The sequence below is a fragment of the Sodiomyces alkalinus genome (genome assembly GCF_003711515.1).
Source record: "Sodiomyces alkalinus F11 unplaced genomic scaffold SODALscaffold_8, whole genome shotgun sequence".
Classification (NCBI taxonomy): Eukaryota; Fungi; Ascomycota; class Sordariomycetes; order Glomerellales; family Plectosphaerellaceae; genus Sodiomyces; species Sodiomyces alkalinus.
This window is the reverse complement of record NW_021167086.1, coordinates 1-27568: the sequence shown is the minus strand read 5'-3', so window position 1 is coordinate 27568 and position 27568 is coordinate 1. Positions and strand designations below refer to the sequence as shown.

The 27568-nt window shown below is 53.8% G+C and overlaps 8 protein-coding genes across 8 annotated transcripts; 4 read left to right on the top strand and 4 right to left on the bottom strand.

Annotated features, from left to right (window-relative positions):
* Positions 1-416: 416 nt before the first annotated feature.
* SODALDRAFT_380188 (hypothetical protein) lies at positions 417-5163 on the top strand (the record flags this gene model as incomplete). Its single annotated transcript, XM_028615093.1, has 11 exons — positions 417-437; positions 561-908; positions 1005-1071; positions 1174-1183; positions 1262-1318; positions 1495-1621; positions 1684-1776; positions 1997-2078; positions 2110-4942; positions 5009-5069; positions 5137-5163. Exons 2-11 carry the CDS (start codon positions 708-710, stop codon positions 5161-5163), a joined length of 3558 nt encoding a protein of 1185 aa, XP_028464485.1. The 5' UTR covers positions 417-437; positions 561-707.
* Positions 5164-6182: 1019 nt separating this feature from the next.
* On the top strand, positions 6183-8715 carry SODALDRAFT_325290 (hypothetical protein; the record flags this gene model as incomplete). Its single annotated transcript, XM_028609970.1, has 2 exons — positions 6183-8284; positions 8394-8715. 2 exons carry the CDS (start codon positions 6183-6185, stop codon positions 8713-8715), a joined length of 2424 nt encoding a protein of 807 aa, XP_028464484.1.
* Positions 8716-8931: 216 nt separating this feature from the next.
* SODALDRAFT_334883 (hypothetical protein) lies at positions 8932-11974 on the bottom strand. The gene has a single exon (XM_028612319.1). It carries the CDS (start codon positions 11559-11561, stop codon positions 9159-9161), a length of 2403 nt encoding a protein of 800 aa, XP_028464483.1. The 5' UTR covers positions 11562-11974; the 3' UTR covers positions 8932-9158.
* A 473-nt stretch (positions 11975-12447) lies between these two features.
* Positions 12448-13788, top strand: SODALDRAFT_204714 (hypothetical protein). Its single transcript, XM_028607233.1, has 3 exons — positions 12448-12469; positions 12612-12840; positions 12949-13788. Exons 2-3 carry the CDS (start codon positions 12765-12767, stop codon positions 13449-13451), a joined length of 579 nt encoding a protein of 192 aa, XP_028464482.1. The 5' UTR covers positions 12448-12469; positions 12612-12764; the 3' UTR covers positions 13452-13788.
* SODALDRAFT_204735 (hypothetical protein) lies at positions 13750-14799 on the bottom strand. The gene has a single exon (XM_028607234.1). It carries the CDS (start codon positions 14632-14634, stop codon positions 14047-14049), a length of 588 nt encoding a protein of 195 aa, XP_028464481.1. The 5' UTR covers positions 14635-14799; the 3' UTR covers positions 13750-14046.
* Positions 14799-16306, bottom strand: SODALDRAFT_204800 (hypothetical protein). Its single transcript, XM_028607235.1, has 2 exons — positions 16266-16306; positions 14799-16189 (listed from the first exon to the last, which is right to left on the bottom strand). Exon 2 carries the CDS (start codon positions 15966-15968, stop codon positions 14964-14966), a length of 1005 nt encoding a protein of 334 aa, XP_028464480.1. The 5' UTR covers positions 15969-16189; positions 16266-16306; the 3' UTR covers positions 14799-14963.
* Positions 16307-18119: 1813 nt separating this feature from the next.
* Positions 18120-19776, bottom strand: SODALDRAFT_401571 (hypothetical protein; the record flags this gene model as incomplete). Its single annotated transcript, XM_028615331.1, has 3 exons — positions 18120-19103; positions 19176-19414; positions 19501-19776. 3 exons carry the CDS (start codon positions 19774-19776, stop codon positions 18596-18598), a joined length of 1023 nt encoding a protein of 340 aa, XP_028464479.1. The 3' UTR covers positions 18120-18595.
* A 2475-nt stretch (positions 19777-22251) lies between these two features.
* SODALDRAFT_334880 (hypothetical protein) lies at positions 22252-23891 on the top strand. The gene is made up of 2 exons (XM_028612318.1): positions 22252-22725; positions 22820-23891. The coding sequence occupies exons 1-2, from the start codon at positions 22368-22370 to the stop codon at positions 23575-23577; spliced, it is 1116 nt and encodes a 371-aa protein (XP_028464478.1). The 5' UTR covers positions 22252-22367; the 3' UTR covers positions 23578-23891.
* The last annotated feature ends 3677 nt before the right edge of the window (positions 23892-27568 follow it).

Below are 27568 nucleotides of genomic sequence, written 5' to 3'. Positions count from 1 at the left end.
GCGTTTGTCCGCGACGAAGTACCTATGCCCAGCGGGTGAGTTCTGATATGATTTTAGGACCTCGCTGTTTGAAGGGGATCAAACAACTAAACACGACTTGGAATAGCCCGCGTCGAGACTGTTACGAATTTGGACGAAGTACGGATACTTCGTGCTTCGTTCGTGCTTCTACGGTTCGAGGTCGGAAGGCGGGATCGACGTTAATCAGGTAATTACGGTTATTACTGCGTTATATGGTAGGAATGCAGGAATATACCCATCACTGCACAGTATTGACCTCATCATAATCCTCCGTTCGTCGTCAAAATTTCACTTGTACATATGGCAGGTCTTTATGGATAGTGGCTGCTGAGGGGATTTTTTCCCCCTCTCTTCTCTTTTGCGTTTTCTGCTTTGACATCGTCTCCGATGGAAACGAGAAACGTCATGTTTTAGAGGTGTGTACTTCTTCATTTCCTGTCCCCAGTTCCCCTTTCACCTTCTTGGTTTTCTCTCCAACTTTTTCTCACTGGCGGGCGGGCCACCAATGCCGACGGACTGTTTAATAATATCGTGTCAAGCCCATTTACCACGGAGTACATACTGTCATCGTCATCCACTACCTTATCGGTCTTCATTCCGCTAAAAATCGCTTGTATTGATATGCCTGCATTCCGACTCCCCATCGGGCACTCCCTCCCTCTTCGGCCAAGAGATGTCCAATTCTTATGATGACGCCTGCAATGTACCTGGGAAAACCTCGGGGCTCAGTATCCTCAATCTGTTACTGGCCAGAAGTTGGGGGCCTGAGCGCTGGTTGCACAGCTAGACGGATCGACCTGGTTGACGCGACTCAAGCCCCAGAAGCCCAAAGCCCAAAGCCCGCTCACTCACTCTCCAAGCCTCCACACACAGAAGAGTCTGTGGCTGTGAGTCTGAGTTCTGCGAGCCAAATCCGAAGCCTCCCTTTTATTAACGAGTCAAGGACCCAACGAACAGGTCAAACGCATTCCTAAAACACGCAGTTGGCCGGCTCGCGTCCGGGACATTCTGATCCCCTGATTCTCTTTGTTCCGTTTGTCTCTCTTCCTGGTAAATTAACCTACCTACCTACTCTTCAAGGAGCCTGGGAGATTTCTTAGCCCCTGGTTCCTGGCCTGACGAACCCCTGAACTGAACTGACCCTCTCCACAGATTTCCCGAGGTACTCGCGTCGGGTACCTACATACACATAGGTACCTTACATATTGCATCGTATCGCTTCATGCCGCTTCCCTATCAGGATTTGCTTCCATTCCTACCGCCAACAATATACGAATGCCGACCCCAAGGAGCGACGGTACCGCCACTCGAGACAAAAAAAAAGCAAACCCGGACGATCCGACATTATACTACGAGCCCCTCCGTACTCTTTGAATATTTCATCGAGGGGTTTTTTTTACGCTCACCATCACAGGATTCTTCGAGCATCACGGCACCACGTCACTATTGACCTTTGACTGTGCTGCCTCCCAGAACAGTGCCTCCGGTTTCCTGTCTGCAAAAGAAGCCCCGGATCAAAACCAACCGCGCTGTCGTCTCTAGCCCCCGTCGATCACACCCACAATCTCCTACGGCGGAAACCCAGCTACGTCCGAGCCGGGTATGTAGAGACTGAACGATTCAAGTTTATACACACAAGTCGCCATGATCACTGGATCAAAGCACCGATTCCGATTCGATGCCGACTTGCATGACCCAAACAAATACCTGACTCTACTGCTCCTTGGCCCCGGCGATCACGAGCCAAACATTCGAGTAGGGCATTAAACGAAAGTGCGTGGAGAAAAACGAGAAAACAAGAAAAGAAATTCCACGTTGCACAATAAAGGGGCAGGGAAAGAAACACCAAAACCCGCCCCCCCCTTTGAGCCCAAAGAAGAAAGAAAAAGGAAAATATCTATTACCGCCCCGTTTCCGGTCCTGGAATCGTCTCAAAGCTTGGGGTGGTGCCCGGCCTCTTGTCCTGACATTACAGGGCGTGGGCAACGGGCTGAAAGCGGCTCTGGGGGCTTTGCTCGATATTCGGACGACAGTCAAACCTGACGCTGTGGCGTTGTGTGAGCACTATGGACGACACAGGCCCTACAGACCCTACCCTCGTGGATCGCCAAAAGAACCTCGGAACCCGCCCCTTCAACTTGTATCCTTCCCGACCGCCGAACCCCCCGATGCTGCCTTATTGGTCCAACGCCGACCTTCCCCCCGCCGCCCCTCTTCAGACTAGCTACCACGTCTCCCACGAACCACCTCCGCACCAGCTGCCCCCTTTGCCCATGTCCCCGCGTTGGGATGCTCTGGGCAACTCGGGCACTTATAACTTTCCCAAGTCCAAGGCAGCCCTCGCCGTCGCTTCTGCTTACGACAACCTTGGCTCCCCCCACGATGCATACGCCGAACCTCCCCTGTCGGCAAGGACGGCGAGGTTTCCAGAGACGGAGGATCGAATCTCTGCCCACCCCATGCCGAAGCAGAACTTTTCCCGTCCGCGGAAACCGAGCCTTAGACAACCACAGCCACAACCACAGCCACAACCACAGCTACAACCACAGCTACAACCACAGCTACTACAATCACAACCAGCCCTCGACCCCCCCACAGCCAGACAACCATATTTTCCCTCTCCCTTCGCAGCACCTTCCGACTACTCTGCCGAACTGCATTTGCCACTGTCTCTTCCTCGACCACAGGCTCAACCTCAGCCTCAGCCTCAGCCTCAGCCTCAGCACCCTCAGCATCGTGAGGAGCCCAACACGCAAACTGCAACCAACCCGTCGTCACCCGTGACCTCGACACCCCTTCCGCCTTGTAGCGACGTTCACGAACCTGGCCGGTCGAAACTACGCCACGCTGCCGGCGTCCCGCCGACAACTCGGACCCCACCGCCCCCACTGACGAACAGCACCGACGGTACGGGATCATCTAGCCATGGCCGCGACATGGCTCCCTGGATGAGCGCAGACGAGTCCCGGTCGAGCTATCGTTCGCAGTGGACGGCATCGAGCGCCCCTGGAACGGCGACGACGGAGAGAAGTAGTGTTGCGACGAGGGATAGCTCTGTCGCCTCGATGTGCACTGGCTCGGAGGAGCCGAGCATCGAGGACGTCATGGGGCTGTATGAGAAGGGCTTCCATGACTCGTCGTGCGCCGAAGACCACGATGATGATACAAACAAGGAATCCGAGATGACCAAGAGAAACACGCGAATCCTGGAAGCCCTGGATCGGTCCCTGCTCGCAGAGTCCGCCACGAGAACCGGGAATCGTACAGTTCCTGGCATGTTACCTCTCGTCCGTGAGTCTACCGAGACGTTCAGCGCCACCGCCGCAACGCCGCCGTCACCACTCGCCAGCGACACGGATGTCACAGACTCGGGAACAAGGGAGGCCGAGAGCGACAAAGGGTGTGCGGAGAGTGACAAGCGGGATTCGGCGAAATCGTTACACGGAACGCAACCTTCTCCATCGCCCTCTCCATCGCGTCCGCCTTCGCCTTCACCTTCAACTTCGCCCTCACCCTCACCCTTACCCGCATCCTTGCCTATGCGTCATGCGAGTAACCTCACCAGCGTCACCGCATCTTCCGCGCCATCCTCGACGGTAGAATTAGAAGATCCCAACTCGAGAGACCGATACGGATTTCGGAAACAAAACCAGTACATTACGAGGGAGCAGTACGATGCCTGGAACGATAAATACAGCGACTACCTCGCACGGAGGCGGAGGAAGTGGATAGCGTTTCACAAGGACAGCGGCCTCCTGACGGACCGACCTATCCGGTTCCCACAGCCAAGCGCGGCCAAGACGAAGCGGTTTGTCCGTAAGGGGATCCCTCCCGACTGGAGGGGCGCTGCCTGGTTTTACTACGCTGGCGGGCCGGCGATCCTCTCGAAGCACTCGGGCGTGTACGAGGAGCTGTTGCGCAAGACGGCTAAGCCGGTGGACGTGGAGGCGATCGAGCGCGACCTGCACCGAACATTCCCGGACAATATTCACTTCAAACCGGCGAACTCGGCCTCGGCACCAAACACAGAGCCCGGCAACAGCAATGAAAATGGCGATGCTGTCGAGTCTGAGCCCAGGATGATCTCGTCGTTGAGACGTGTGCTTCAGGCTTTTGCCATCTACAACCCGCGCATTGGATACTGCCAGAGCCTCAATTTCTTGGCGGGGCTTCTTCTGCTGTTCATGGACACGGAGGAGCAGTCGTTCTGGCTCCTCAACGTGATCACGCGGGTCTATCTCCCCGGCACGCACGAGACGAGCTTGGAGGGCTCCAAGGTGGACTTGGGCGTCCTCATGAGCACGATACGAGAGACTATGCCGGCGGTGTGGGCTAAGATTGGAGACGAGATGGACGCCGACCCGAACGCGATACGCCCCACGACGAAGACGACGACCACGGGAAGCTCGCTACGCATGGTGACATCGCGACGCAAGCACGTGCCGACCAAGTCGACCGACCGGCTTCCCCCGATCACGCTCTGCATGACTGCGTGGTTCATGAGCTGCTTCATCGGCACGCTGCCGATCGAGACGACCCTCCGCGTGTGGGACGTGTTCTTCCTGGAAGGCTCCAAGACGCTGTTCCGGGTGGCCCTGACCATCTTCAAATTGGGAGAGGCGGAGATCAAGGCAGTCAAAGACCCGATGGAAATGTTCGGGGTCGTGCAGGCGATGCCCCGACGGCTCCTCGACGCCAACGCGGTGATTGAGGCGTGCTTCAAACGGCGGAACGGATTCAACCACCTCGACCAGGACACGATCGAGACGCGTCGTCGGGAGCGGCGCGACAAGGTGCATGCCGAGCTGGACAGGGAAGCGAAGGGCCCGACCCGTGCGGGTACTACATCCGCCAGCGGACGGGAGGAGGGAGCCGAGCCAAGAGTGCGCAGGAAAGGTACCTTGTTTGGGCTGAAGGTCAAGTGAGATGCTGGCGCCGGAGGGCTGACGGTGGAATATGGCTTGAAGGAAAAAAAAAGAAACTAAAGTGGAAAGAATATTGTGAGCTTGAGGCTTGAGAGCCGGGGGATGGACGAGATCTCTCGCATCGTGGCATGGATGCGAGTTTACCTCGTTTGTATAAAGGGGCCACCTGTTCATTGCGGGTACGGCACAGGTTGGCGTTCAGGGCTACTTCATCTGACGGACAAGGAACTTATCATGATGCTACTAGAGTCCGTAGTACTACTACTCGGAAGACGGAAAGGATATACGGGGCATTCTGGTCCATCAGCTACGACAATATGGGCCAAGGAAATGGAAACACTAGAGACAAGATCATGGATATACCAGGCGGTCTTTGTATATCTGGGTCAGGTAGATTTAAAAAAAAAATGACCCAGGGATTATAGTCAATGTTTCAATATTTGGGTTCTTTGTGTCTGACTTGTCTTTCTGTTTCTTGTTTATATCATTAATAATTTCGTGGAATTCTGGGGGAGTTGTTGTCGACCAAGACAAAATACATAATAAATCACAATACATAAAAAGGGGTTGATTACTAAGAGTCCGCGGAGGTGCGGGCAGCTCGGCATTGCCGGAGGTCCGGGCGCGTCTAACTTGACGGGATTCCGCTTTTCTTTTGAATCGGGGGTAGTTTCCCCCTTCTTATTTTCGCTTGCGTCTCTTTTCTTTTCTTTTCTTTTTCCTTTTCCTTTTCCTTTTCTCCTTTTTGTCCTTTCTCAAACCCAAGCCCGCCCTGATGCTTTATGTCTAACTTTCATCATCTCGCGACTAAACAAGCTTTTCCGGGGTCCCATCCGAGCTACACTCTATGTCTAAGGCAAGGTACAGTTGGTCTCTGGTACATCACGGCTTAGAAGGGTTTGGGAAGATGTTCCTTTGACCTCCTTAGCCCTCCCTATCCGGCCCCTTGGGTTCGTTGTACGTATATCGCCCCATTCAGTTCCTCTGTCGACTTGAGGGTTGAAGTCTGGACCCCCCACGCATCTTGGTACATTCGAAGTACTGAGCACGAAGCGAAGTACCAGACTGTACGAGTACATACTTTCATTTCAACCTGCTGAATAAGACGAGGAACCCTCGAAAGTACATCATCGCGGAGGTTTATTTCTCACTCTCATCTCAGCCCTTGAGCCTTTTACTTCTTATTACCCCCTACACCTAAAGGGCGAAATCTCGCCCAACTCTAGCCTCTTCATCATGAGCAAACTCAGCTCCTGGTTTCGATCAACACCAGCCGCCGTGTCTGCTGATTCCTCCGCCGGTGGAAGCAAAGGGACCAAAGGATCCAAAGGCAGCAAAGGCGACGCCACCAGGCTCAGCATCCAGGACGATGATGTCGACGCCGAAACCAGATTCCGCGCCACCAAGAAGGCTGCCGAACTAGAAGATGCCCTAGCCGCCGTGAGCCTCGTGATGAACGACGACATCGAGGGCGCGACGGAAGCCCTGGCCAAGGGCGACTCGCCGTTCCACATGCTCGGTCTGGCCCTCACCTGCTTCATGCGCGCCGTTATGGGCTTCGAGAAGGACGTCATGGCAGAGGCGTCCGCGAAGCTGGCCGAATGCGAGGCGAGGGCCTGGGCCGAGCTCAAGGCGGCGCAGAAGAAGGACGAGAGGCATAGCGACATCTACGCCCCCGGGACCGAGTACACCCTCCTTGCCGCCGAGACACAGCTCATGTCTGCCGTCGTGTCTGTGCTGCATGAGAGTTTGACGGAGGCTCTGAAGGGTTTCTATAAGCTTCGGAAGGCGTACCTTACTTTGGATGCCATTGCTCAGGCGGAAAGGAAGGCGTTTTCGCCCACGTCTGGCTCGACATCGGCACCGGGATCGGTACCGGCGCCGCTTTTTAACCCGGTGGAGGATGACCCGATGCCTGGGAGTTTTGACGAGTCGGAGTTTGCCGACATGTTCCCCAAGACGGTGAGCGGCAACAAGAACGGCGATGCCGTCGACGTCCTTGATGAGAAGCGGGCAGCCGCAGAAATCCCCGAGGCTCAACCAGTCCCCACACAATCACAATTACCCCTAACCGATGCGCCGCCTCCTTCCTCGCCTTCTACGCTCGAAAAGGACCTGTCGCAGTTGCGACTGCAAGAAGGCGAAAAGTCCCGACCACTCGCTGGTACGAATGTCAACGCCAATGCCGCCACTCCCGCTCTCACCAACCCCCTCGACATTTTCATCCATTCCGGCGCCAACATGTGCTATGGCCTCCTTCATATCCTCATCAGCATGGTGCCCCCGGCCATGTCCCGGCTGCTCTCCATCATCGGTTTTCAGGGCGACCGGTCTCGTGGCGTGAGTATGCTATGGAGCGCCACTCGTTTTCACAATATCAACGGCGCCGCTTCCGGCCTCGTTCTGTTGGCCTACTACAATGGTCTTCTCGGTACCGCCGACATTCTACCTCCCATCTCGCCCCCCTCGTTATCCTCGTCGTCGATCTTGGACCAAATCCTCTCGGCCCGCTGTGATGGCGACACTAGCCATGACACAGAGACGGACGTCGTCGGCATCCCCCGGGAGAAATGCGCCGCCCTTCTCGCCGAGATGCGCCGCCGGTACCCGGAGTCCCGGATTTGGCGAATCGAAGAGGCCCGCGGACTCGCCCAGGAATGCCGCCTCCGCGACGCCATCGAGACCCTGACCACCGGCCCCGCCGCCAAGATGCGCCAGGTCGCCGCCCTCAACGCCTTCGAGCTCGCCCTGGACGCCATGTTCGCCCAGGACTGGCCGCTCATGCGGGACTCGGCCCTCCGCTGCCTCGAGCTCAACGACTGGAGCCACTCCCTCTACTACTACCTCGCCGGCTGCGCCGAGCTGGAACGCTACCGCGACGCCGTGCACGAGGCCGAGGCCGACGAGGACGAGACGCGCAGGCGGAAGACGCGCGTAGAGGAGCTGTGGCGGAAGGCGCCCACCGTGGCCGGCCGGAAGAAGTTCATGGCCAAGCCCATGCCGTTCGACATGTTCGTGCAGCGCAAGATTGACAAGTTCGAGGCCCGCGCCAAGGAGCTGGGCGTCTCGCTCGCCGACGCTGCCGGGCCCAGCCCCGCCCTTGAGATGGCTGCCTTGTGGTGCGGGCCCAAGAGGATGGACGCCGAGGAGCTGCGCCGTATGCGCGTCGGCCTCGCCTGGGAGCGCTGCACCGCCGGCGAGGAAGGGGTTCGCAGGATGAAGGAGAACCCGGATGAGAAGGCCGTGCGGGCTGCTAACCTTGCTGGGGTGCTTCGGCTTGAGGGGAAGCTGGAGGAGGCCAGGTCTCTGTTGAAGGATGAGGTGCTCTGTTATGACCGGTACGTTTTTTTCCTTCTCTTCTTCCCCTTCTTTCCCCCCCCCCCTTCTTTTTCTCCCCCTTCTTTTTCGTCTTTGATCGATGCAGGCTCAAAGCTGACACATGTGCAGATCATTATTAAAGGGAGCACTACGGGATGACTATTCCTGGCCCCTGGCGCACTACGAGCTCGGTGTCATCGCGTGGGCCGAAGCATGCGCGGTCCAGGTGGACGGGGCGACGGGAGCTGATTCCCAGAGCGAGAAGAGCAACGGAGAAACGTCCGAGGCGAAGCTCCGGGCGTGTTGTCTCGCGAAAGCCCGAGAGGCTCAGGAGCATCTGGACGTCGTTGTACGCGGCGAGGCGTTCCTGTTCGATGCCAGAATAGGCATGCGAGTGCAGACGGGGCTGGAAACGTTGCGATGGTTTCAAGCTCGAATGGAAGCCAGTTGAGAGGGCTCTGTTGGCTTGGACTTGGGCTTGCTTTTGGGGGTGATATTTCCGGCATTACCATGATCGGATAGAGGGACTGGGACTCGGGAGGTAACACGAAGGAGCTGGAACTTGTTTAGCGTTGGGATATGGGCGGGGAATTGCCTGGATTTTGGCATTATTACAAGTAGAAACGCGTTGCGTAGAAGATGCAAAACAAGGAGTTCCAAGGGCTTCTTATTAACGACGACACCATATCACACGCTTCATCCGTGTCAACAAGATATCACGCCATCACTAGACGAGGGCCAAGAGTCGGTCTGATGAATTATCGATTCCCCATGTACATGTACGCTATCAGATATCCGCCTCACCAACTTCGCCTCCTCCACCAACAACTATCTTTGCTCTATCAGTACAGTAGACCCATGGCAGTAGACTGACAGCGTGGAACGAGTCGACCACTACTCGTCCTCCTCGTAGCCTTGCCCGTAATCGTCTTCGTCCACGTCCGGATTCTCATAATCATCGTAATCGTCTCCGTAGTCGTTGTAGTCCCGTTGCGCCTCGTCTTCGTCCCCAGCATCGGAGTCGGAAAACTCGTCGGCCTCGTCCTGGGGAGGTTCGTCCTCGCGGAACGCATCGCCCAAGGTGCTGTTGGCCTTGCTGGTCTGGCCGCTGGCGGTGGCGGTGGCGGGGGCGGGGCTGCCCCCGGGCCCGCTGCCGAGCAGGCTGGAGATGGCGTCGTAGTTGATGCGCTTGGACATGCCGTGGTGCTTCATGACGTTCTGGGCGGCCTCGATGGGGGTGCCGGCGGGCGAGGTCTGGGCCTCGCCGGGGCGGGCCTTGGTGCGCTTGCGGGGCCGCTTGGGCTTGCCGGCGTCGAGCTTGCGCTGGAACATGCGCTGCTGGCTCTCGCGCAGCCAGTCCTTGTTCTCGTTGACCCAGAGGAGCTCCTTCAGCTTGGCCTCCTCGGGGGTCAGGATGGCGTTCTGCACCTCCGGGTCGTCGGCAAACTCGTCCTCCTCGACGACGGGGGCCATGGAGACCTCCTTGTGCGGCTCGTTCTGGAGCGCCCACATGGCGTGCAGGCGGGCGCGCTGCTCGGCGCTGCCGTAGGCCTTGGCGTGCTCCATGGTCTCCGGGTCGTTCATGATCTCGGAGATCTCGTCCTCGATGTCTTCCTCGTCCCCTTCCCACTCCTCGTTGATGGGCAGGGTTGGCCGGGGGGCCTTGGGGCGTCGACCGCGAGGTCTGGATGTGGTCGTAGACGTGGGTTCTCCGTCTTGATCGCCGTCTTGATCGCCGTCATGATCCCCGTGCTGGGAGTCGTCTTGTTGCTCCGCAGCATCCATGGCTTCTCCGAATTGGTTGATGAGGCCTTCAAAGTCGGCATCGTCGGCGCCGCGCAAAGCCGGTTCCTGGGCGTTGATTTGAGGCGGGACTGGGGGTATGAGATAGCCGTCCTTGTCTCGGCGGTACGAGTCTGCCGGGTTCGGGACGGAAGAGAGGTCGGGGCCGGAAGAAAGGCCGGTGGTTGGGGCAGACGAAGCTGGTGTGGTTGCCAATGTGGACTGTGATTGTGATTGTGATTGGGATTGGGATTGGGATTGTAATAGTGATGGGGTTGATGGAGTGTTGCTGCCGTTAGTCGACCGGGAAGCCCCCCGCTCGATCTCGGTGGCGGGATTAGGGCGGCTCGCGTCTCGAAGGCCATCACCGGTATCGGTGACGGGGCGTTTACGTTTCCGGCGCTCCTGTATCCTTTGCTTGTAGGCGTCGGAGTTGCGGTAAAAGGAGGGCGGGTCGTGGGACAGGGCGGAGGACTGGCGCAGGTCGACGGCGAGGAAGTCGTCGACGGTCATCTTGCTGGTGGTGGTCTCGTTGAACTCCTTCATGCGCTCCATGATGGTGTGGCTGGTGACTTTGACGACGTAGACGACCTCCCGGACGGTGCGACGGTAGTTGTTCATGCGGGCGGCCATGAGCAGGCAGGCGCCACAGATGCCGGAGGGACGGCGGCCCATAACGATCCAGTCCCGGCGCATGGAGTAGACGAGGCGGAGGGCATCCTCGGCAACCTTGGTGACGTCGGTGCCGAACTCGAGCTTGGCAGCGAGGCGGTGGATGATGTCCTCGGGGAAGACGGGGTCGACGCCCGGGGTGGGCACCTTGGAGAGGAGGACCTTGAAGGCGCGGCCCAGGCGGAAGACGTTGATCTGGGTCAGGTCGGCCAGGTCCAGGAGCATGACGTGGTTCTTCTCCTGACGACAGGCCAGGTAGAGGCAGGCGGCGCAGACCATGGGGAGGGGCCGGCCCTGGGTGAAGCCATGCTGGGAGGAGAGAGTGAAAGTGCGGACGGCGACATCGACGACATGCTGGGCGGCGATCCTCAGGCGCGATGCGTAGCCCTGGATGATGGCCTTGGCCTCGGCCAGGGATTTTTGGCGGTGGTCGGAGCCGCCGGCGCGTCGCATGCCGGGACCCAGGGTGCGAGCACCGCCCTGATCGGCGCCGACGTAGCTACCCTGGACCATGGCGGCGCCGGAGGAGGTCTCGCCGAACTGGACCTCGGCCACGATGTTGCTTTCGTCGGCGACGACGCCGCAGTTCTGGCAAACGCCATCGACGACCTTGGGCTGGGTACATGCCTTGTTGGCGCACTGAGGGCCGGTGGAAGCGACGGCGATGGAGTGTCGTTGGCTCGCGGCGGCGGCGGCGGCGGCAGCGGCAGAGGCAGCAGCAGCGGCGGCGGCAGATGCTTCTTTGGCGGCGCGGGCATTGGCCTCTTCCCGCTCAGCGCGGAGTCTGGCTTCGCCGATGCGGCTTCTGGGTTTGAAGTTACTCTTCTTGAGCATGGGCGGCATGGTGGATCGTGGAAGTGAATCTGATGCTCATGAGATGGTGGTAGTGAGGTAAAAGTCTGCTTAGGGTGAATGAGATGGACGACTATGAGGATGATCGAGACGCCGTTGTCTAAGTACAGGGCTCTAAGAGTTGCTGTGCGGTCGTGTAGTTGCACGTGTTCTTTGAGTGAGCGATGGACGACTCAGGACGAGATATAATGATGGTGTTGATGATCGTCCCCTGTTCTTCCCCTTCCCCTTTCTGTGGGCGTACTGCGCGACCAGGGTTCGTTCGTTCGCTGAGGATGTGCTCGACCTTTTGTTGGATCCGGCCTCTGCTTCCTCGCTCAATTGGGCAATGAGCTGTAGGCCGGTACGATCGATAAATAGGATGGGTGATGCTGGCGGGATTTGAAGGACGCACTGGAGGTGGCGGGGGGGGGGGGGGGGGGGGGGGGGGGGGGGGGGGTTGGGTAGTGCGACGAATGGAGGAAAATTTCATTGATGGTCGGCGACGAGACTCCTTTGGCCGAGGGGAAAAGACGCGAGCCCTTACCCCGCATTCGATAAGAACACTGGTGGCGGCACTATCTAAGATGACTCATCATTTCTATGGGGCTTCTCGGTTCGAAACCAGACCTCGACTTTTCTTCCTCCATACTCGGTTATTTTCCTATTCTATTCTCCTTTATAACCATGACCACAACCCGTAGCAGTTTACTCTGATCATAAATGAAATAAGTCAAGATATACTTCAATAGACGGCTACACAGTACTGTACACACCCCCTTCTTCCCGGTTCCGAGGCTCGATATTCCGTGGAGCACGGAAAGATCAGGTCCATGTCTCACATTCGTGATTCGACATCATATTTCACGGTTCACCATCAATTCACTACTAACGCAGCGATGCGGGGAAGCACCCACCACGTTAGTTGATTATCCCCAAATCCCCCCTGGGCCCTGGCTTGGCTAGAAAGTTTCCGGCTGTTCTTCCATCCTTGTTATCCCTGACTATTTTGTTCACCCCAAGGACTGACTTCACTCTATTCATCTCACTTCACTTCAAAAGACTTCAAAGAATCAAAGGACCGTCTGCCCAGCGTTTTAACTCTCAACCTACTCGAGTCCTCCACTCGTAATATCTTCAGTTTCTGCCTCGGCCTCTTCCTATGCTTCGGCTTCTACTTCTACTTCTGCCTCTGTTCTATTCCCACTGCCTGCCATGCCGTCATTCACCCTCTCTGCCAAACCAGGCACCGATATTTGGAGGAAACCTCCTACCACAGATGTCTTCAACGGTATGTCACATGTGCCTAGTGACTATTCTTTCCCATCCCCCTCGCTCCGACAGTCACTACTGTGAGAATGGGCCATGACCAGCTGAACGAGACTATGTGATATTGCAGCTCCCACAAAGCTGAGATCCACCAAGCCCCTCTCCGCCTTCCACTCCGCCAGCGTCACTTTCAGCGGTAAATGGACCGAACAATACGACCAAGCCGGGCTCGTCCTCGTCCTCCAGCCCCGCCATTCCTCCAACACCACCCCGCAGAAATGGCTGAAGACGGGAGTCGAGCTCTACAACGGCGTGCCCCAGGTCAGTACCGTTGCTTGCGACCGCTACGCCGACTGGAGCGTCTCCCCGCTCGCCGCCCTCGGTCCGCTCGACCACAACGTCACCGTGACCATCGAGCGGGAGGAGGACCATAATGGCCACAGCGCCTGGGTCTACTACGTGCATCCCGAGAGTGGCGAGAGGAAGCCCCTGCGGGAGGTGTGCTGGTTTTCCGTCGAGGAAGGCCACGGCGAGTGGGACTTGTCCGTGGGTGCTTATGTGGCGAGGCCCGCGACCAATGTGACGGACAGCCTCACCGTTGAATTTTCCGACCTCGACATTAACTGGCGCTGAGGAGTTGGAGAAAATGCGAGTTTTTTTTTTTTGTGCTTGAACACGCCATCCCCTTGCAGAGAGACAGGGCAGGTACATGAGACTTGATATATGTGGAAGTGTGGAAGTGTGGAAGTTCAAGGGAACACAAACAATGCAACGTCAATCAGTCACGGTCATCCATCAGTCATCACCAGGGACATGATCATCAAACAGGGGCGGCCGGGACTTTTCTCATTACCTCGCCCTGATTAGAGGGCTCAAGCCGGCCGGGTGCCGCGCGCTCTACAGACGACCTGCTCCGCTAGGGAGCTTGTCTCGGCGCGGCCCGACAATCATCAAGATCATCCATCTCCTTCGCCTTTTTCCACGAACAAAACTGCAAGTGTGTAAAATACAAAGAAGACCGCTAGCTGTATCGCAGTAGCGGGGTTGTTGTTGTCGTCCTTGTGAAGTAGACTCCAACTGCAGGCCAAGATCCCCTCCCAACATGAAATCTCCATCCGTTCATTAGCGAAAGAAACAAAGGAAACAGACACCAGTCCCGACGTTTCTTCGAGAATCTGGTTGTCGTGCCAGCGAAAGGAGGTTCGCCTCCAACCTGTGGAATGCTTCGTTATTCGTTATGATTTGTCTTTGTCTTTTTCCCTCCTCTTGCTGCTGCTCCTTGCTGCTCCCGGGTTGATCCAGGACGGAGTGGAGTGGTGAGTGGTGAGTGGTGAGCGGGGTTAAATACTGAGGGGCGCTGGAAAGAAACTGATATGAGCAGTCTGGTTGATGGTTGTTGCGCCTTGCGATCGTGATTCCTTGAAAACAGAGTGAAGACTGCCGGTACCCTTATCCTTGTATTCCCAAACACCGAAAAGAGCAGATGAAATTGAGAGCAATTTGGAACGAATGTTGGTGGTTCCTGGGATTTTTTTTTTGTTGTTTTCGTTTTTTGTGAGACGCGCAGCAAACGTTCTTCTTCTTGGGTTTTCTGTTTCGATCCTCCCAGCTTTCGGTTCAGGGACAGTCCAATTGGAGAGCCAGCTCGCCGAACATGGTTCAGAGGGCTTCTGTTCCCCGGCCCGGCCGTGGAAAGACGAGAGTCGTGTCGAAAGTCCGAGACTGCGTGGAGAAGCAGGCTGAAGGGGAGGATAAGATCTGAGGATGTCGGAGGCAAGTTCCATGCTCGGTGCATTAATTCCCTCGCAAATCCCATGTGGCAATCAGAAAGAAACGCGAAACCAACCCTCTCGCGAAGTGGAAACGAGACCAAAGCAAGTCCCCCGAATGGTAACTGTTTCAATCTGATGGGGGGGAACCACAAAAAGAGCAATGAGATTGATGATAAACCGAACGCCTGCCCACGCTATCCTGCGAAAATGAATCCGCCGTCTTCCTTGTTGCACTTCTCTGGGGTATCACAATCTGTAGTTGATGACGGCTCAAAACACTCAACACGAAAAGAAATCGAGTAAAAAGAAAAACACATGACCTCTAGGGCTTGTCGTTTTAGTCGCCTGTGAAGCAACAGAGCATACCACCGTCTCAGATGGTCTTCGGAGAGCGGGCGTTGCTCACGTCGATGACGTCGTCGAGGTGGTTGCACATGGCGACAAAGAGGTCGAAAAAGAGCTTGCTGCCGCCCCGCTCCATCTCGGCCTGCATGGTCCCGCTCCTCTTGAATGTCTTGCGACACCGGATGATCAGGGCGAGGTAGTGAGCGCGCAGCCGCGAGTCCGTGTCGGGCGTGTGCGCGTAGGCGTACTGGGCGGACCGCAAGATGGTGCCGACGTCGATGCCGGCCTGCAGACCCTGCTTGCGCAGAGCCACCTTCTTCAGCTCCTCGAGCCCGTACCGGTCCGCCGCGCAGTAGACCGCCGTGTCGCGGAGAATGTCCTGCCCGCACGCCGCCACGTACAACGTGGCGTCAGGGGCCGTGGTGGGGGCCGACGGCCCGCGAGGGCTCGCGGCGGCGCGGCCACCGCCGTTGGGGTAAGGGTTGTTATCGACGTAGGGGGGGGAGTAGGGGGAAGACGAAGCGTACGGGGTGCCTCGACTGACGGGGGCATCCTCGACCTCCCAAGAGTTGCGCTGCCTGTTGTGCACCAGGCGCGGGTAGTAGTCGCCCTTGTAGAGGTATTCGAGGACGGCCGAAAACACCTCGGGTTCTTCGTCCGGGAGGGAGATCCTCTTGCTCTGTGCGTCGACGAAGTGACGGTCCCGGCAGGCCGCGTCGAAGAAGGGGGCCTGACGCAGGACGTCCTCGTGCGCCGCGAACAGCCGTCCCTCTCGGCCCACCATCAAGGTGACGATAGGCGAGGGGGCCAGGGATTTGTTGCTCTTGCTCTTGCCATTGCCGCCGACCGGGGACGACGACGACGACAACGTAGCGGCGGCGCCCGGTTGCGCCGCCCGAGCTTCATCCGCAAACGACCGTTGTAGCTTCGCCAATCTATGCGGATCCTTGGTCGAGTTCGACTTCTTCACCAGCCGCGCTGCTGCCTTTTCGATGCGGCTACGGTCCTGGGACCGGAATGAGCGCTCGAACATGGTGGGTCGTGGGGGTTGGGTTATCGAGAGTTTGTTGATGTAGGAATTTTTCAGGATCGAGACATGAAAACTCGATGGGGAGACGACCGAAAGAAGCCACAACAGCAGCAAAGCTGTCGTGTTTTCGACAAGATTCGGATTGTTGAGTCAAAAGAGTGACGAATAGAGGGACAGAGGATCGGGAAGAGAGAGAGAGAGAGAGAGAAAGGAAGTGTGCACACGCAAACACGAAAAAGATTGACAGAGGGAACGGGCCCGGGCGGAATATCTCAAAGCCTGCCTGCCTTGAAACAGAACGAGCGGACTAGGAGATATCCTAGATATAACTTTGCGACCCTGTTTGTTTGCGGTGAGGGGGGGAAGAAGAACAAGAAAAGGGACTTCGCGATGGTGAGGGGGATGTTGGCCCCCTTTATCGGGCCGCCAGTGCTGCCTGGCTGCCGGGGGTTGGTCGCCGGGACTGGCAGTGGTACTTGGTTACCATTGCGTCACGCGACGCCACAACGTTCTTCGTAAATTAATTGTACTTGCGAAGTACCTACCTACCCCCGAAAGTCGTGCATTGCGGGAAATCGGCAGATTCGGTACTTTTAAGTACTGCGTATCATATAAGGTTCATTCTGCGCTTTAGTCCCTGGAAGGACGAAGTGGCTGGGGTAATATTCTCCTGGCATTGGCTACCAGAACGCATAGCCCCACTTTTAGTAACACTAATGGATGTCTAGCTGGTGTAATTGTACTCGTGATTGGCTTTTCTCCGTACGTCGTCCTTGTATCTTTGGGATCTATCGCTGAATTATGAATTTCCGGTACCTAAGGTACCCGATTTCCACTATGATTATGTTGATTATCTACCTTACCTATCCTAAGAAAGTTTGCAGATTTGATTCCTGCCTAATTAACCAATTCCTTCCTCGTGACCTTTTGTCATTGGAATGAATTCACGAGTAGTGTCTCGGTATATACATTCATCGTACTTCGAACAACGACCGATCTTGCGGCTCTCCCCAATTTGAAACAGGTACGGATACCTAAGAGACCCACCCCCACTTTCTCCAAGGCGGGATCTACGGTAATTGGGCACGGCGCGTTCCACAAACAGGGCGAAAATTGAATCGGTCACACGTTGCGGAATACCGGTACAACGGTGCACTGCGATAGATAGGTACGGCACTTAGTACTTGTAATCATTATTGTGCAAGTCGCAACGAGCGAAGTCATCTCTCAGAGAGGCATCGGTCACATATTCAACTACCAGTGTCCCCGAGACGCTGACAGCATTATGAGAGTTTTATTTCAGGGCTTGACGGATTGTTTGATTTGCTTATCTATTCGCCATACGAACAAGTAACAAACAGTCCATCCAGACATACCCTGATAATGCCCAAGTGGCGCATGTTCTTGAGTGGAGTTGAGTCTTGACGTGACGTCGCCTCGTCTTCAGACCGCCTCGCCCCGTGACGACTGACTACCACGGCGTCTGGCCATGACATGTTGTCGAAAACCCATTTCACTACGTACATATTGTGCTTCACCGATGATTTTTTAGCGTGGTGAATCGAGCCGTATTCCGTACATGCCTAACATATCAATGGTCAGGTGCCAAGATTCCCCGCTGGCGCTTCCAATAAACGTACTGGTCGCGAACAAGCTAACAGCAGTCCACGTCCACTGCTGTCCTTGAAACAGGGTCTGTCCAAAGGCCCAACCGATCATATTAGAATGGATAATTACGCACATGTGATACTTTCTAGATTAGATATCCTTTGCAATATGATGCCTAACTAAGATAAGCTGCCATGGATCTGAACATCTGAGTGCCTATTGTGACATGGTCTGTAGATTGAGTTAGGCGTCAAGGCGATACTGGGGTGACCACCTACTAGTCATTGCATCGGTCTTCCATTCTCCGGCTCTCGTCCAATTGTAGACACATAACCTAGCGATTCTAGAAGCGTGTCGACGAGCCATGCCATTGCTGCAACTGGATTCTGTGACCGTAGTAGACGCCGTTCGCACCCTACAGGCTCCCATCCCCATGCCCCGTGTCAAATCACCTTGTTTGGACTTGAGTCTATGACAAAATATTGTATGTCAATGTTAACGTATATAGCCGAGGACATCCATACGAAAGAAAAAGAGAGAAAGCCATGGCCGGCCTGTTCTGCTGTCACTTACGATTCAAACTGACCGCAGATCGATAATTACCAGGGCGCTACTTATTGATTTCTGGCATGTAGCGTCTAAGCATCCACCTGTAGGATGAATGACATCCGATGCATTGACATCGTGTGTGCGTTAATAATCTGGCAGATGACAAGAGCTTCCAGACTCACAAGAAACATGCTGCAGAGACTTGGGAGCCCTTGGGTGCCAACTTGCAATAGGAGGCCGCCTTCATTTCTTTCAATCTCGTGACACGACAAAAGCGCAGGGCTCGCCTAGAAACGACCATACGAAAAGGGTATCAATCCGACACGAGGTTATCCTGGCCAAGGGCCACTGGCCGAGAAGCCTAGCCAAGCTGACGCACAGTCTTGCTAGGTACAGTCCTGCAACGCCTTCCCAACCCGCTCGTGCCCATTAAAAATTAAGACTAGTGCAGAGTCATCGTATATCTCGACATTCTACCCTCGCTGATGATACTCATTTCCGGGACCATAGTATGAACCGTCCACAGGCGAGACTGAAGACTGGCGTTGAGGCGCAGACGGACCATTGTCGCTGGAAACAGTTGCATTTCCTGAGGTCTGGGCTTGCTCTTGGGTCCGAGAGAAGTCTGACGGGGAGTGGGTGGAGAAGTTGCCGGAAGCTCGAACTTGTTGCGTGGGAGGTGGGTATGCGGCAGGAGGGTAGGCGGCGCTCTGGGGCCCCATCGACTGGGGATATGTGTCTGGCGGGTACATGCCCGGCTGATACGCACCCGGCTGCTGGTACGGACCAGGTTGGTAGGCGAACGCGGGTTGTTGTGGCATGACTGCGGGTTGGTTTGCGACGAAGATGGGACCGTTGGGACCGTTTGCAACCACGTAAACAGGTCGCGCGGCACTGTTCCGACGGGAAGTATCGACGCAGGCACCGATGAACAGAGTGAGGTGCACAATACTGAGGGGTGCCGTCTGTGTGAGCGAGGCGCTAGACTTGATAGGACAGGTAGGAACTGGGGGAAGGGGGAAGGGGAGGGAGTTGGGAGGACCGTGAACCCACAGAAGCAAAGACGAAAAGGCCACAATTGCAGCCTGGGTGTCTATGACGCTGCCGTAACCTGTCACGTCGTAGTAGCCGAAAAGGGCAAAACGGGTAGCAATGAAACCGACCGCGACACACCATGCGAGCCAGATAATGAGGTGAAGCCCGACGTGGGCGCCGGGATGGATTCCGACCCTGCCTCCCCGAGCGCAGAGAGTAATGAATTCGGCGGTTTCCCAGATGATTGCCAGGATAGCCTATGAATCGGGCGTTAGTTAGATGGGATGCCTGAATGAACATATGGTGCATGTGTATTAAGTGGGCCGAGAATTTGATTGCGTACAGGAGGTGAGATAAGGACGATGGCTAGAAGATCGCCAAAGACGATGACAACGTAGATAGCGAGAGCCAGGACAATAATGCTGAAAGCGAGGTCGAGAGAACGGAAGACGATTTTCGTAACATGCCAGCCCTTGTGGAATGGCACGAGACGGGGCTGAGGGGGCTGCTTTGGATATGGCTGCGGTTGAATGGGATGATTTGTGAACGCTGGCTTCTGCTCGGGAGACATTTGCGACGGCTGCCCCTGCGAGGCTTGTATTGTCGGATGGGACGCCATGGCTCTGGATGTGATTTGGTGTTTTGAGTGATTAAGAATGATTTAGAAGCAAGGGGAGAAAAAAAGGGGGGGGGGGCAGTAAATAGGAAAGGGTGATAATAACGAAATGCAGAGTTCTGAAAGAGTGACGATGAATGCGACAAAGCGTCTCGGGAGGTAATTAGACGTGGTGGTCGACGACCGAGATCCCAAGATTCGGCAAGCCAAGAGAAAGAAAAAAAAAGGAAAGGAAGGGAGAACGAAGTGGACGACGGTGCGCGTTGCAAATAAGGAAAAGGGGCCTTGCACCCTTAAACTTGCCTAGCCAGTGCCAAGACGCCAGGAACCGAGATGATGTCTCTAACCCAATAGGCTTCAAGTTATCTCGAGGGTCCTGCTTTGGACAAGGGTCCTCCTTGCTCCGTGACTCTACATAGGGCTATAAATACGGAGTCGTGACTGAGCTCTAGCTGTTTATGGTCCAGGTGACTATTGGCTCGTGTACGAGCCGAATGAATGAATACCTAGAGAGCGAGCGAGCGAGCGTACCCAGCTACACTCATCGTTGCCGTCGCGGCTAAAAAATAAAAATAAAAGAGGACTGTGTCAACCCCTTTAACCCTTGAGTCTCTGTCTCCACGTGTATCTTAGCCATTGTGTAGATGATTGACTTGACAATAGCGATAAAGAAAGAGAGAGGAAAAAAGGAGGGGGAAAGGCGGACGGAGCTTGGGTTTACCCGATTGACAACACATTGGGGAATTGTGAATCGGTGATTGGCTCCGTTCGTTTAAGAGGAACAGGTTTATGTACATGATACCCCGGCCAGAGAGGGTCTCGACCTAATAATTATGGATACACTCTTGCACTCTTACTCCTGTACTGTCTGCACTGGTTCGTATGAGCTTTTACTGGCGGTTGGGTTTGGGAAAACACAAGACTGGTCTTTCCCGAACTTCCGGCACCTTGAACTGACGTTAAATGCATGTGCTGAACGGACACCAAGGGGAACATCGACTTGCTTGTCGTTTTCTATAATAACATGCCCCCGGCTCGGGTATTTCTCTGATCTTGGACACGGGTATTTCGACCCCCTGTGCCTAAGGTAATCTCTAATATGACTGTCCAACACGTGTTGATTCAAACCTGCTCAGAGGAGATCGTACGTAGCACGCTTGAGCTCCTACCACATCCTGATCTTCTCACCCCATGTCTTGTCAATCATTGTATTCGCACATCGAATGGACATGGCAGACCGCAGAAGCCGGAACTGCGACCTAGTGCCGTTGCTGCTCCGGAGCGTTCCCCGAAGACCTGAACTAGAGTCCTAGACACCCTTGTTCAGATTCTCTAGTTAGTTGGGAAGAGGTCGTCACTGCAACAGAGACACCCGAGAGAGACATACTGTAAGTATGTCGACCAGTTGCCGAAAGTACAAGAAGCCGCACCCGAGATATGTGGACGGGTTGGTATGTGTATGAGTGGTAGATGTCTTCAACCAAAATTGAGAGTTGTACTTAGTTTGACTGTCACAATGGCGATAGAGAATTCGAGACACACACAGAATTAGGGACATAAACTCTCTCTGAAGGAGCATGACACGAATGTTGAGTAACCATAGACCAAGACCCTCCATAACCTGGAAGTCTGTTTATGCACCTGGGTAGCAAGTACACTACGGAGACCCGTCGCTCGCACAAGGCTTCTCTTACACTAGTCTGGCTTCTTTGATGCCACTGGCGGCGAGACTTGGCAATGTCTATAGATATTGGGCGGTCCCAAAACGTAATCCAACGCTGTCTTGTGTAAAGCTTATTTCCTTATAGCGACGACACCGCAGTAAATCCCAGCGTGTGACTGCTACTGGTTCTAGGAGACTGGGACCAAGGGCGCAAGGCGACGACGGCCTCGCACCCGTCCGTGATGCCGATATTCGTTTCACCAAGGCCGGGAAAGACGGGCGCATTGCCACATGTGAGTCATTAATACTCCCAGGCCATGTTATAGTCTATGGCCGAGGCATACTCCGGCCGCATCGTTAGCTTCACGTGGACGCCGACAGAGTTTGACGAGTACCGACCCGGAAGGACCTACGGACGATTCAATAACATCTTCTGGTCACACGAGAGACACGTCCTGACACCCGAGAGACTATGTTTTCGCCGGCATTGCGAAACTTTCCGACCTTTACGTGGGTTCTGACAAATGTTAAAGATTCCGTCGGAATCTTTGCTTACTGGCTGCACAACATCTAGAGACCTAAGGGACCCTGGTCCCTGGCTCCCCGTTTCCCCTCCCCTTCAGGCCCTCGACTGGCCCGCATACTCGGTCACCATTCAGGCCAACCAACACATCTCTTCCAGGGAAATGGGACGCTAAACCAAGTGGGATTATCCCCCCTCTTCCTCTCTCCGAAGCCATGGCCCATAAACTGGTATCATAGGGAAGGGATTTAAACCATGCCGCTGGCGAGCACAATCGCTTTCATTCAGGGACATTATACATTCCCCTTTATCTAGCACTGCGCTTCTGTTTCGGGTTCGGTGTCACTCATTCATACACATCGTTTATATCTTCCCACTCTCCAAGATCCTAGCATAACGCCCTATCCAATGCAGACCATTACGCAACCCGACGGCACTACCAGGATTGTCTGGCGGGAGTATGGCAGCGGTGTACTCGTCGGCAAGATTGAGGCAGAGTATAACGACACCGGCAATACCAGCTGTTTCGCCAGGACTGCGGGGCAGTTTCTCTTGGGACAGTACGACCTCAAGCAGTATCTTGATGCAATTCTCCTGCACTTGAAGGCTGAGGAAGACGGCGGGGTCCATCATGCCTTTGACAGGCCGCCTGCCCGAGAAGTAGACCAGGAGATAGACTTATTACCCCTCCACCTAGTTGATATCTTCGCGGGAGCGGTGAAAGCACGTCTGTGGACTGAGGGCTTTCAGGCGTTTCGCGCCCAGGGTGCGTATACAGCGTCCTACTTTCCCTGCTTTATCTACCCTGCAATCTAGACATAATGTTTACACTCTCCAACGAGTACTTACGTATCATCCAGAATGGGATACCCTACGTGGCCTCGCCGGCTTGGCATGGATTATAGAAGACCCTGTGGCGTTCGACCGTCTAAGCGAGGAGCGCAGTCTTGCCTTGTCGGTTCTGTCTGCCGAAGCGGCCGATGTACTCATCATGGTTTGTTATGTGAAGAGGCACGTTAACCTCTTTAGACACATCTTGGTACGGGTTCCCGTGCCGACAAAGTCATCGTTTGATTGGTTTGAGGCGGCCGTCGTGGAATCTCGTTCGCAGGAACAGTACTACATGCATCAGCATTCTGCCCGAGGACCTGTCAACGTCGAGCTGGAAGCTTGGCTCTGGACACAGCTCCTCAACGCGGGGTGGATTCACCAACCCGTGGAATGGAGCCTTAAAATGGGCCTTCAGGTACTCGCCCATCAAGTCAGGCATCCAGGACCATGGATCATAGACTACGCATCAACCAACCTCGATGCGTTCCACGCCGCCCTGGGCGTCAATAATCTCCTCCCCGGCCTACGGGCAATCGGAAACTTCCTGTCCCATTGTCCTTCTCGGGAGCGCGCAGAGCAGTACTGTACCCGGTTCTCCCCGGCTCAGATCGCGACTAGCGAGGCATTTTACCACCAACATACCGGGGGGCTCCTCGTAACGATCATAGAGTCTGACCATCTCCTCGACGGATTGCGGGTGGAGTTGATCAGAAGGGTGCTTGAGGGAATTCCGGGCTTGGATCTTCAGGCGGGGGTCCAAAGACCTTGGGCAGAAATCCGCGATTAGGGTATGCCGGCACAGGTGGGAGACTATTTTAACGCCTTGCATACGGCCGCTTAGAGAGGCGATGTCGATGTTGCTAGGTTGCTCGTGGAGCATGGTGCTAGAGTCGAAGAACTGGATCGAGGACCGGGATTGAGTGCGGCGAGGATTGCGAGGGCTCGAGGACATGAGAATTTTGCCCAGTGGGTTGAGCAACTTATATCAGATATAGCGTAACCGGAGCCATTAAATCGGGTTATATTAAAGGGTACTTAATTAAGACGACTATGTATAATTATATTAGAATAATCGGGTTAAGGTATTATAACTACGCAGGGACGTTCCGGCTCTAGATCGTTAGATAATAATTATAATATAATAGATAAGGGAAAATCTAGAATTATTACGGCCAGCAGACCTAACATGCACCAAGGACATACTGGTGTGTGACGTACTGGGGCGGTCAGCGCACCAGGGCGTAACCAGAAGATAACTCAGGACAATATCACGTGCTAAGTCACGTGATGGATAACCGGTATAGTATGCACCCGCATAGGGAACCTATTAGCATAGGAGGATCACTGAGATTACTAGGGGTCACTTAGTCCGAGAAGTGATCCGGCGTGATCCCGAACCAGGAGATCACCAGGACACCCGTGATCCCGTAGATATATATGCCAGCATATCCTAGGTCTTGCTTCTATTAGAGAACAAGACATCGATCAATCTAAGTCTTCACCTGGACTATTAGTCTACGCTTGACTCTACCTTGTGAAGAAGACGCCTAGTCTTTACGACGCAACTATGACCAGACACTACGAACGATAGTTACTGCTCTTTAGTTAACATCCTCTTCTTATTTAAACTAAAACCACGACGCCAGTCCCCTATCGTCCGCTATACTATAGAGGACCGGAAGCCGCCGTAATATTTTGATCGATCCTGTTTAGTAAGCTAACCTTGATAGCTAATGAGTAGTACGCCCGAAGCAGAAGCTACTTCGCCTAAGGAAGAAGAAGTCACTTCATCTGAAGAAGAATCATCGTCTGAAGAATCCAGTTCCTCCGGCGAAGAGGAAGGACCAGAATAACCTTAACAAGACGACGAAGTAGCCAGCAATCACTCTTCCAACATGTCGAACAACAATAACCGTACCACGAACGCTATAAGCACCGCGACGCCTACCACTACCACTAGAGGGAACAACGACCTTTAGCAGATTCGCGACATAATTACTTAGCTTTAGGGGGAGAATACGACCCTGAGAGCTCAGTTAAACCATCCTGGAATCGGGGCTAAGTATAGATACCCTACACCCCCTAAGTACGACGGGACTTAAGGGTAGCTTTAGAGCTTTATTACTCAGCTTAGAGGCTACCTCCTATTCTACCAGGATAGTATCCGTACGGAAGAAACCAAGGTACTCTATACCGCGGCACTCCTTACAGGAGATACGCACGAATAGTTCGAGTCTATCCATAGAGACTACCTGGAGAATATAGGAACAGAGATCCTAAGGAAGCCCGGGACCACGGTAATCTTCAAGAACTTCGACGTGTTCGTTAAGAGACTTAACGCCATCTTCGGCCAGCCCGACAAGGAACGAGTCGCGGCCGAACGACTAAGCTAGCTACGTTAGAATAAGTCAGCTACGGACTATACTACGAGATTCTAGTAAATCTCGTTAAAGCTTAGCTACCCGGATAAGCCCCTTATAGATTAGTACTACTAAGGATTTAAGGAAGAAGTGAAGGATAAACTATACCGATTAGACCGACCTAAGACGTTTAGCGAATACACCGCGATAGTAATTCGTATCGATAACCGGAACTATAAACGACGCCGTTAGAAGAAGTATTAAACGAGCGTTCCGTTCTACACGGCTAATTCGAAGAAGAAATAATCACACCCACGCTAATTCGGAAACACCTTATATAGATACTATAGTAGACCCATAAAGCTCGATAACATTAACCGACAGAGCGATAAGCAGGGCAAAAAGGATATAACTAAAGTCAAGTGTTATAACTATAATAGGTTAGGTCACTACGCACGCGATTATTATAAGCCTAAGAAAGAATGACTATAACGGTAAGTAAATACGATTAAGAAAGAAAGACCCTAGAAGGAAATTAACGCTATTAAATACCTGGAAATTTATAGGGACGAAATACCACACGTTAACCTCTATTAGGTAACCTGCTACGATAACTATTATCTAGTATATTAATCAGGGAAAGACGGAGCTAGGTACTACCCTAAGAGACCCTAGAAGATACTCGCTATGGTATCTAGTAACGAGTACGATAACGACTATGGCCTTGAGATCCCCGACTGGGATGAGGATGAACTAGCTTTATAAACTATCGCAGAAATCCTTTAAAAATACGGATAGACGAAAGAAGAAGCTAAGAGGCAGAAGCAGATCTTAGAAATCCAGAAGGAAAAAGATTATACCCGAAAGAGAATCGCTAAGCTCGAAGAGCAAGATTGGGAAACGGAGTCCGACGAAATCCCGGATAGCAGCACGAACTTCCAGTGTTAATCCTGGGAAGCAGCCGACCTAGTCGAGGAAAAAACTATCCAGCTACGGATACTCGACTAACTCGCGGAAGAACCACTAGGATAAACCCACTAAGTCCGTTTTACTAAACCTAACCTTAGTAAAGCCTACCGTATAGTACCGATAAACACTAGCGGGGGGTGGTAACGAGCTACACGTTAATAACCTTACCACGCTTAGGAGGACCGAGATACTCTTACCGACCGGGCAGCGAGCCTACGAGGATCGGACGATTAACCACCTAGGCATAATTACTATAAGCACCGGTTAGACGAATACGACACCACCAGCCGCGCGACACATACTTCTAAGAAAATCCGATAACTAGGATAAGACTAAGAAGCTTAGGAATCACGCTTCTAGGCCCTTAACGAACGCCTACGACGGATAGAATAACTTTTAATCCAGTACGGGTTCTTAGATAAGGAAATATCTCTTAAACACCGAGCTAAACGGGTAAAAAACTAGGAGCATGCTATCGCTAGGAGTATACGAGAGGCACTCGACAGATATACTCCATAACACGTAGCAGTACAGGGCACTATTATGTTAGAATACGACTTAACGAACACGAGATAAACGCACTATTAGATATAGGCATAGCAGGAAACTTTATCTTACCGGCAGCCGTGAGAAAGTTCTCTATTCCCTGGGTTAGAAAACACCTAGAAGAGGAGTATAAGATTACTCCGTATACGGGAAAGAACCAGTCCCACGAAGAAGTTATTATTAACCAGGAGACTATACACCTTTAGGTTGAAATCCAGAATAAGACTGGAATAATAAAGTTCGATATATACGATATAGAACACAAGGACGTTATCCTTAGTAAACTATGGTTTAACGAATAGAAACCCGATATAGACTAGAAGCTTAGCTAGCTCCGGTGGAGATTAGAGAGTAAGTAGGAGACTACGAAGGAAACCTTACCCGATCCTGATATCCGTCGAAAACAGTAGAAAGACTTACCGACGAAGGAGCCTTAGGGAGACTCAGACAGCCGCCAGAAGTCAGGGACTAAGGCGAAAGAAGTACGAAAGACTTTAAGATAGCAGCGACAGCATAACCACCGACACGTAACCAACATTATCAAAGGAATCTACTAGATCGTCCAAGCAGAAAAAGGACTAGTAATAAGCGATCACGATAGACTCGCTAAGGTATTACCAGAATACCGTAAATACGGAAAGCTATTTACCGAAAATCTAGAAACCAGACTAGGGTTAGGGTTAGGGTTAGGGTTAGGGTTAGGGTTAGGGTTAGGGTTAGGGTTAGGGTTAGGGTTAGGGTTAGGGTTAGGGTTAGGGTGAGGGTTAGGGTTAGGGTTAGGGTTAGGGTTAGGGTTAGGGTTGGGTTTGGGTTAGGGTTAGGGTTAGGGTTAGGGTTAGGGTTAGGGTTAGGGTTAGGGTTAGGGTTAGGGTTAGGGTTAGGGTTAGGGTTAGGGTTAGGGTT

Excerpts from the sequence above, each read along its gene's own strand:
- SODALDRAFT_334883 (XM_028612319.1), bottom strand. The coding sequence starts at position 11,561 with ATGCCGCCCATGCTCAAGAAGAGTAACTTCAAACCCAGAAGCCGCATC.
- SODALDRAFT_204714 (XM_028607233.1), top strand. The coding sequence starts at position 12,765 with ATGCCGTCATTCACCCTCTCTGCCAAACCAGGCACCGATATTTGGAGG. Across the intron at positions 12,841-12,948 it reads TACCACAGATGTCTTCAACG|CTCCCACAAAGCTGAGATCC; the intron begins GTATGTCACATG and ends GTGATATTGCAG.
- SODALDRAFT_204735 (XM_028607234.1), bottom strand. The coding sequence starts at position 14,634 with ATGGGATTTGCGAGGGAATTAATGCACCGAGCATGGAACTTGCCTCCG.
- SODALDRAFT_204800 (XM_028607235.1), bottom strand. The coding sequence starts at position 15,968 with ATGTTCGAGCGCTCATTCCGGTCCCAGGACCGTAGCCGCATCGAAAAG.
- SODALDRAFT_334880 (XM_028612318.1), top strand. The coding sequence starts at position 22,368 with ATGCAGACCATTACGCAACCCGACGGCACTACCAGGATTGTCTGGCGG. Across the intron at positions 22,726-22,819 it reads TCAGGCGTTTCGCGCCCAGG|AATGGGATACCCTACGTGGC; the intron begins GTGCGTATACAG and ends CGTATCATCCAG.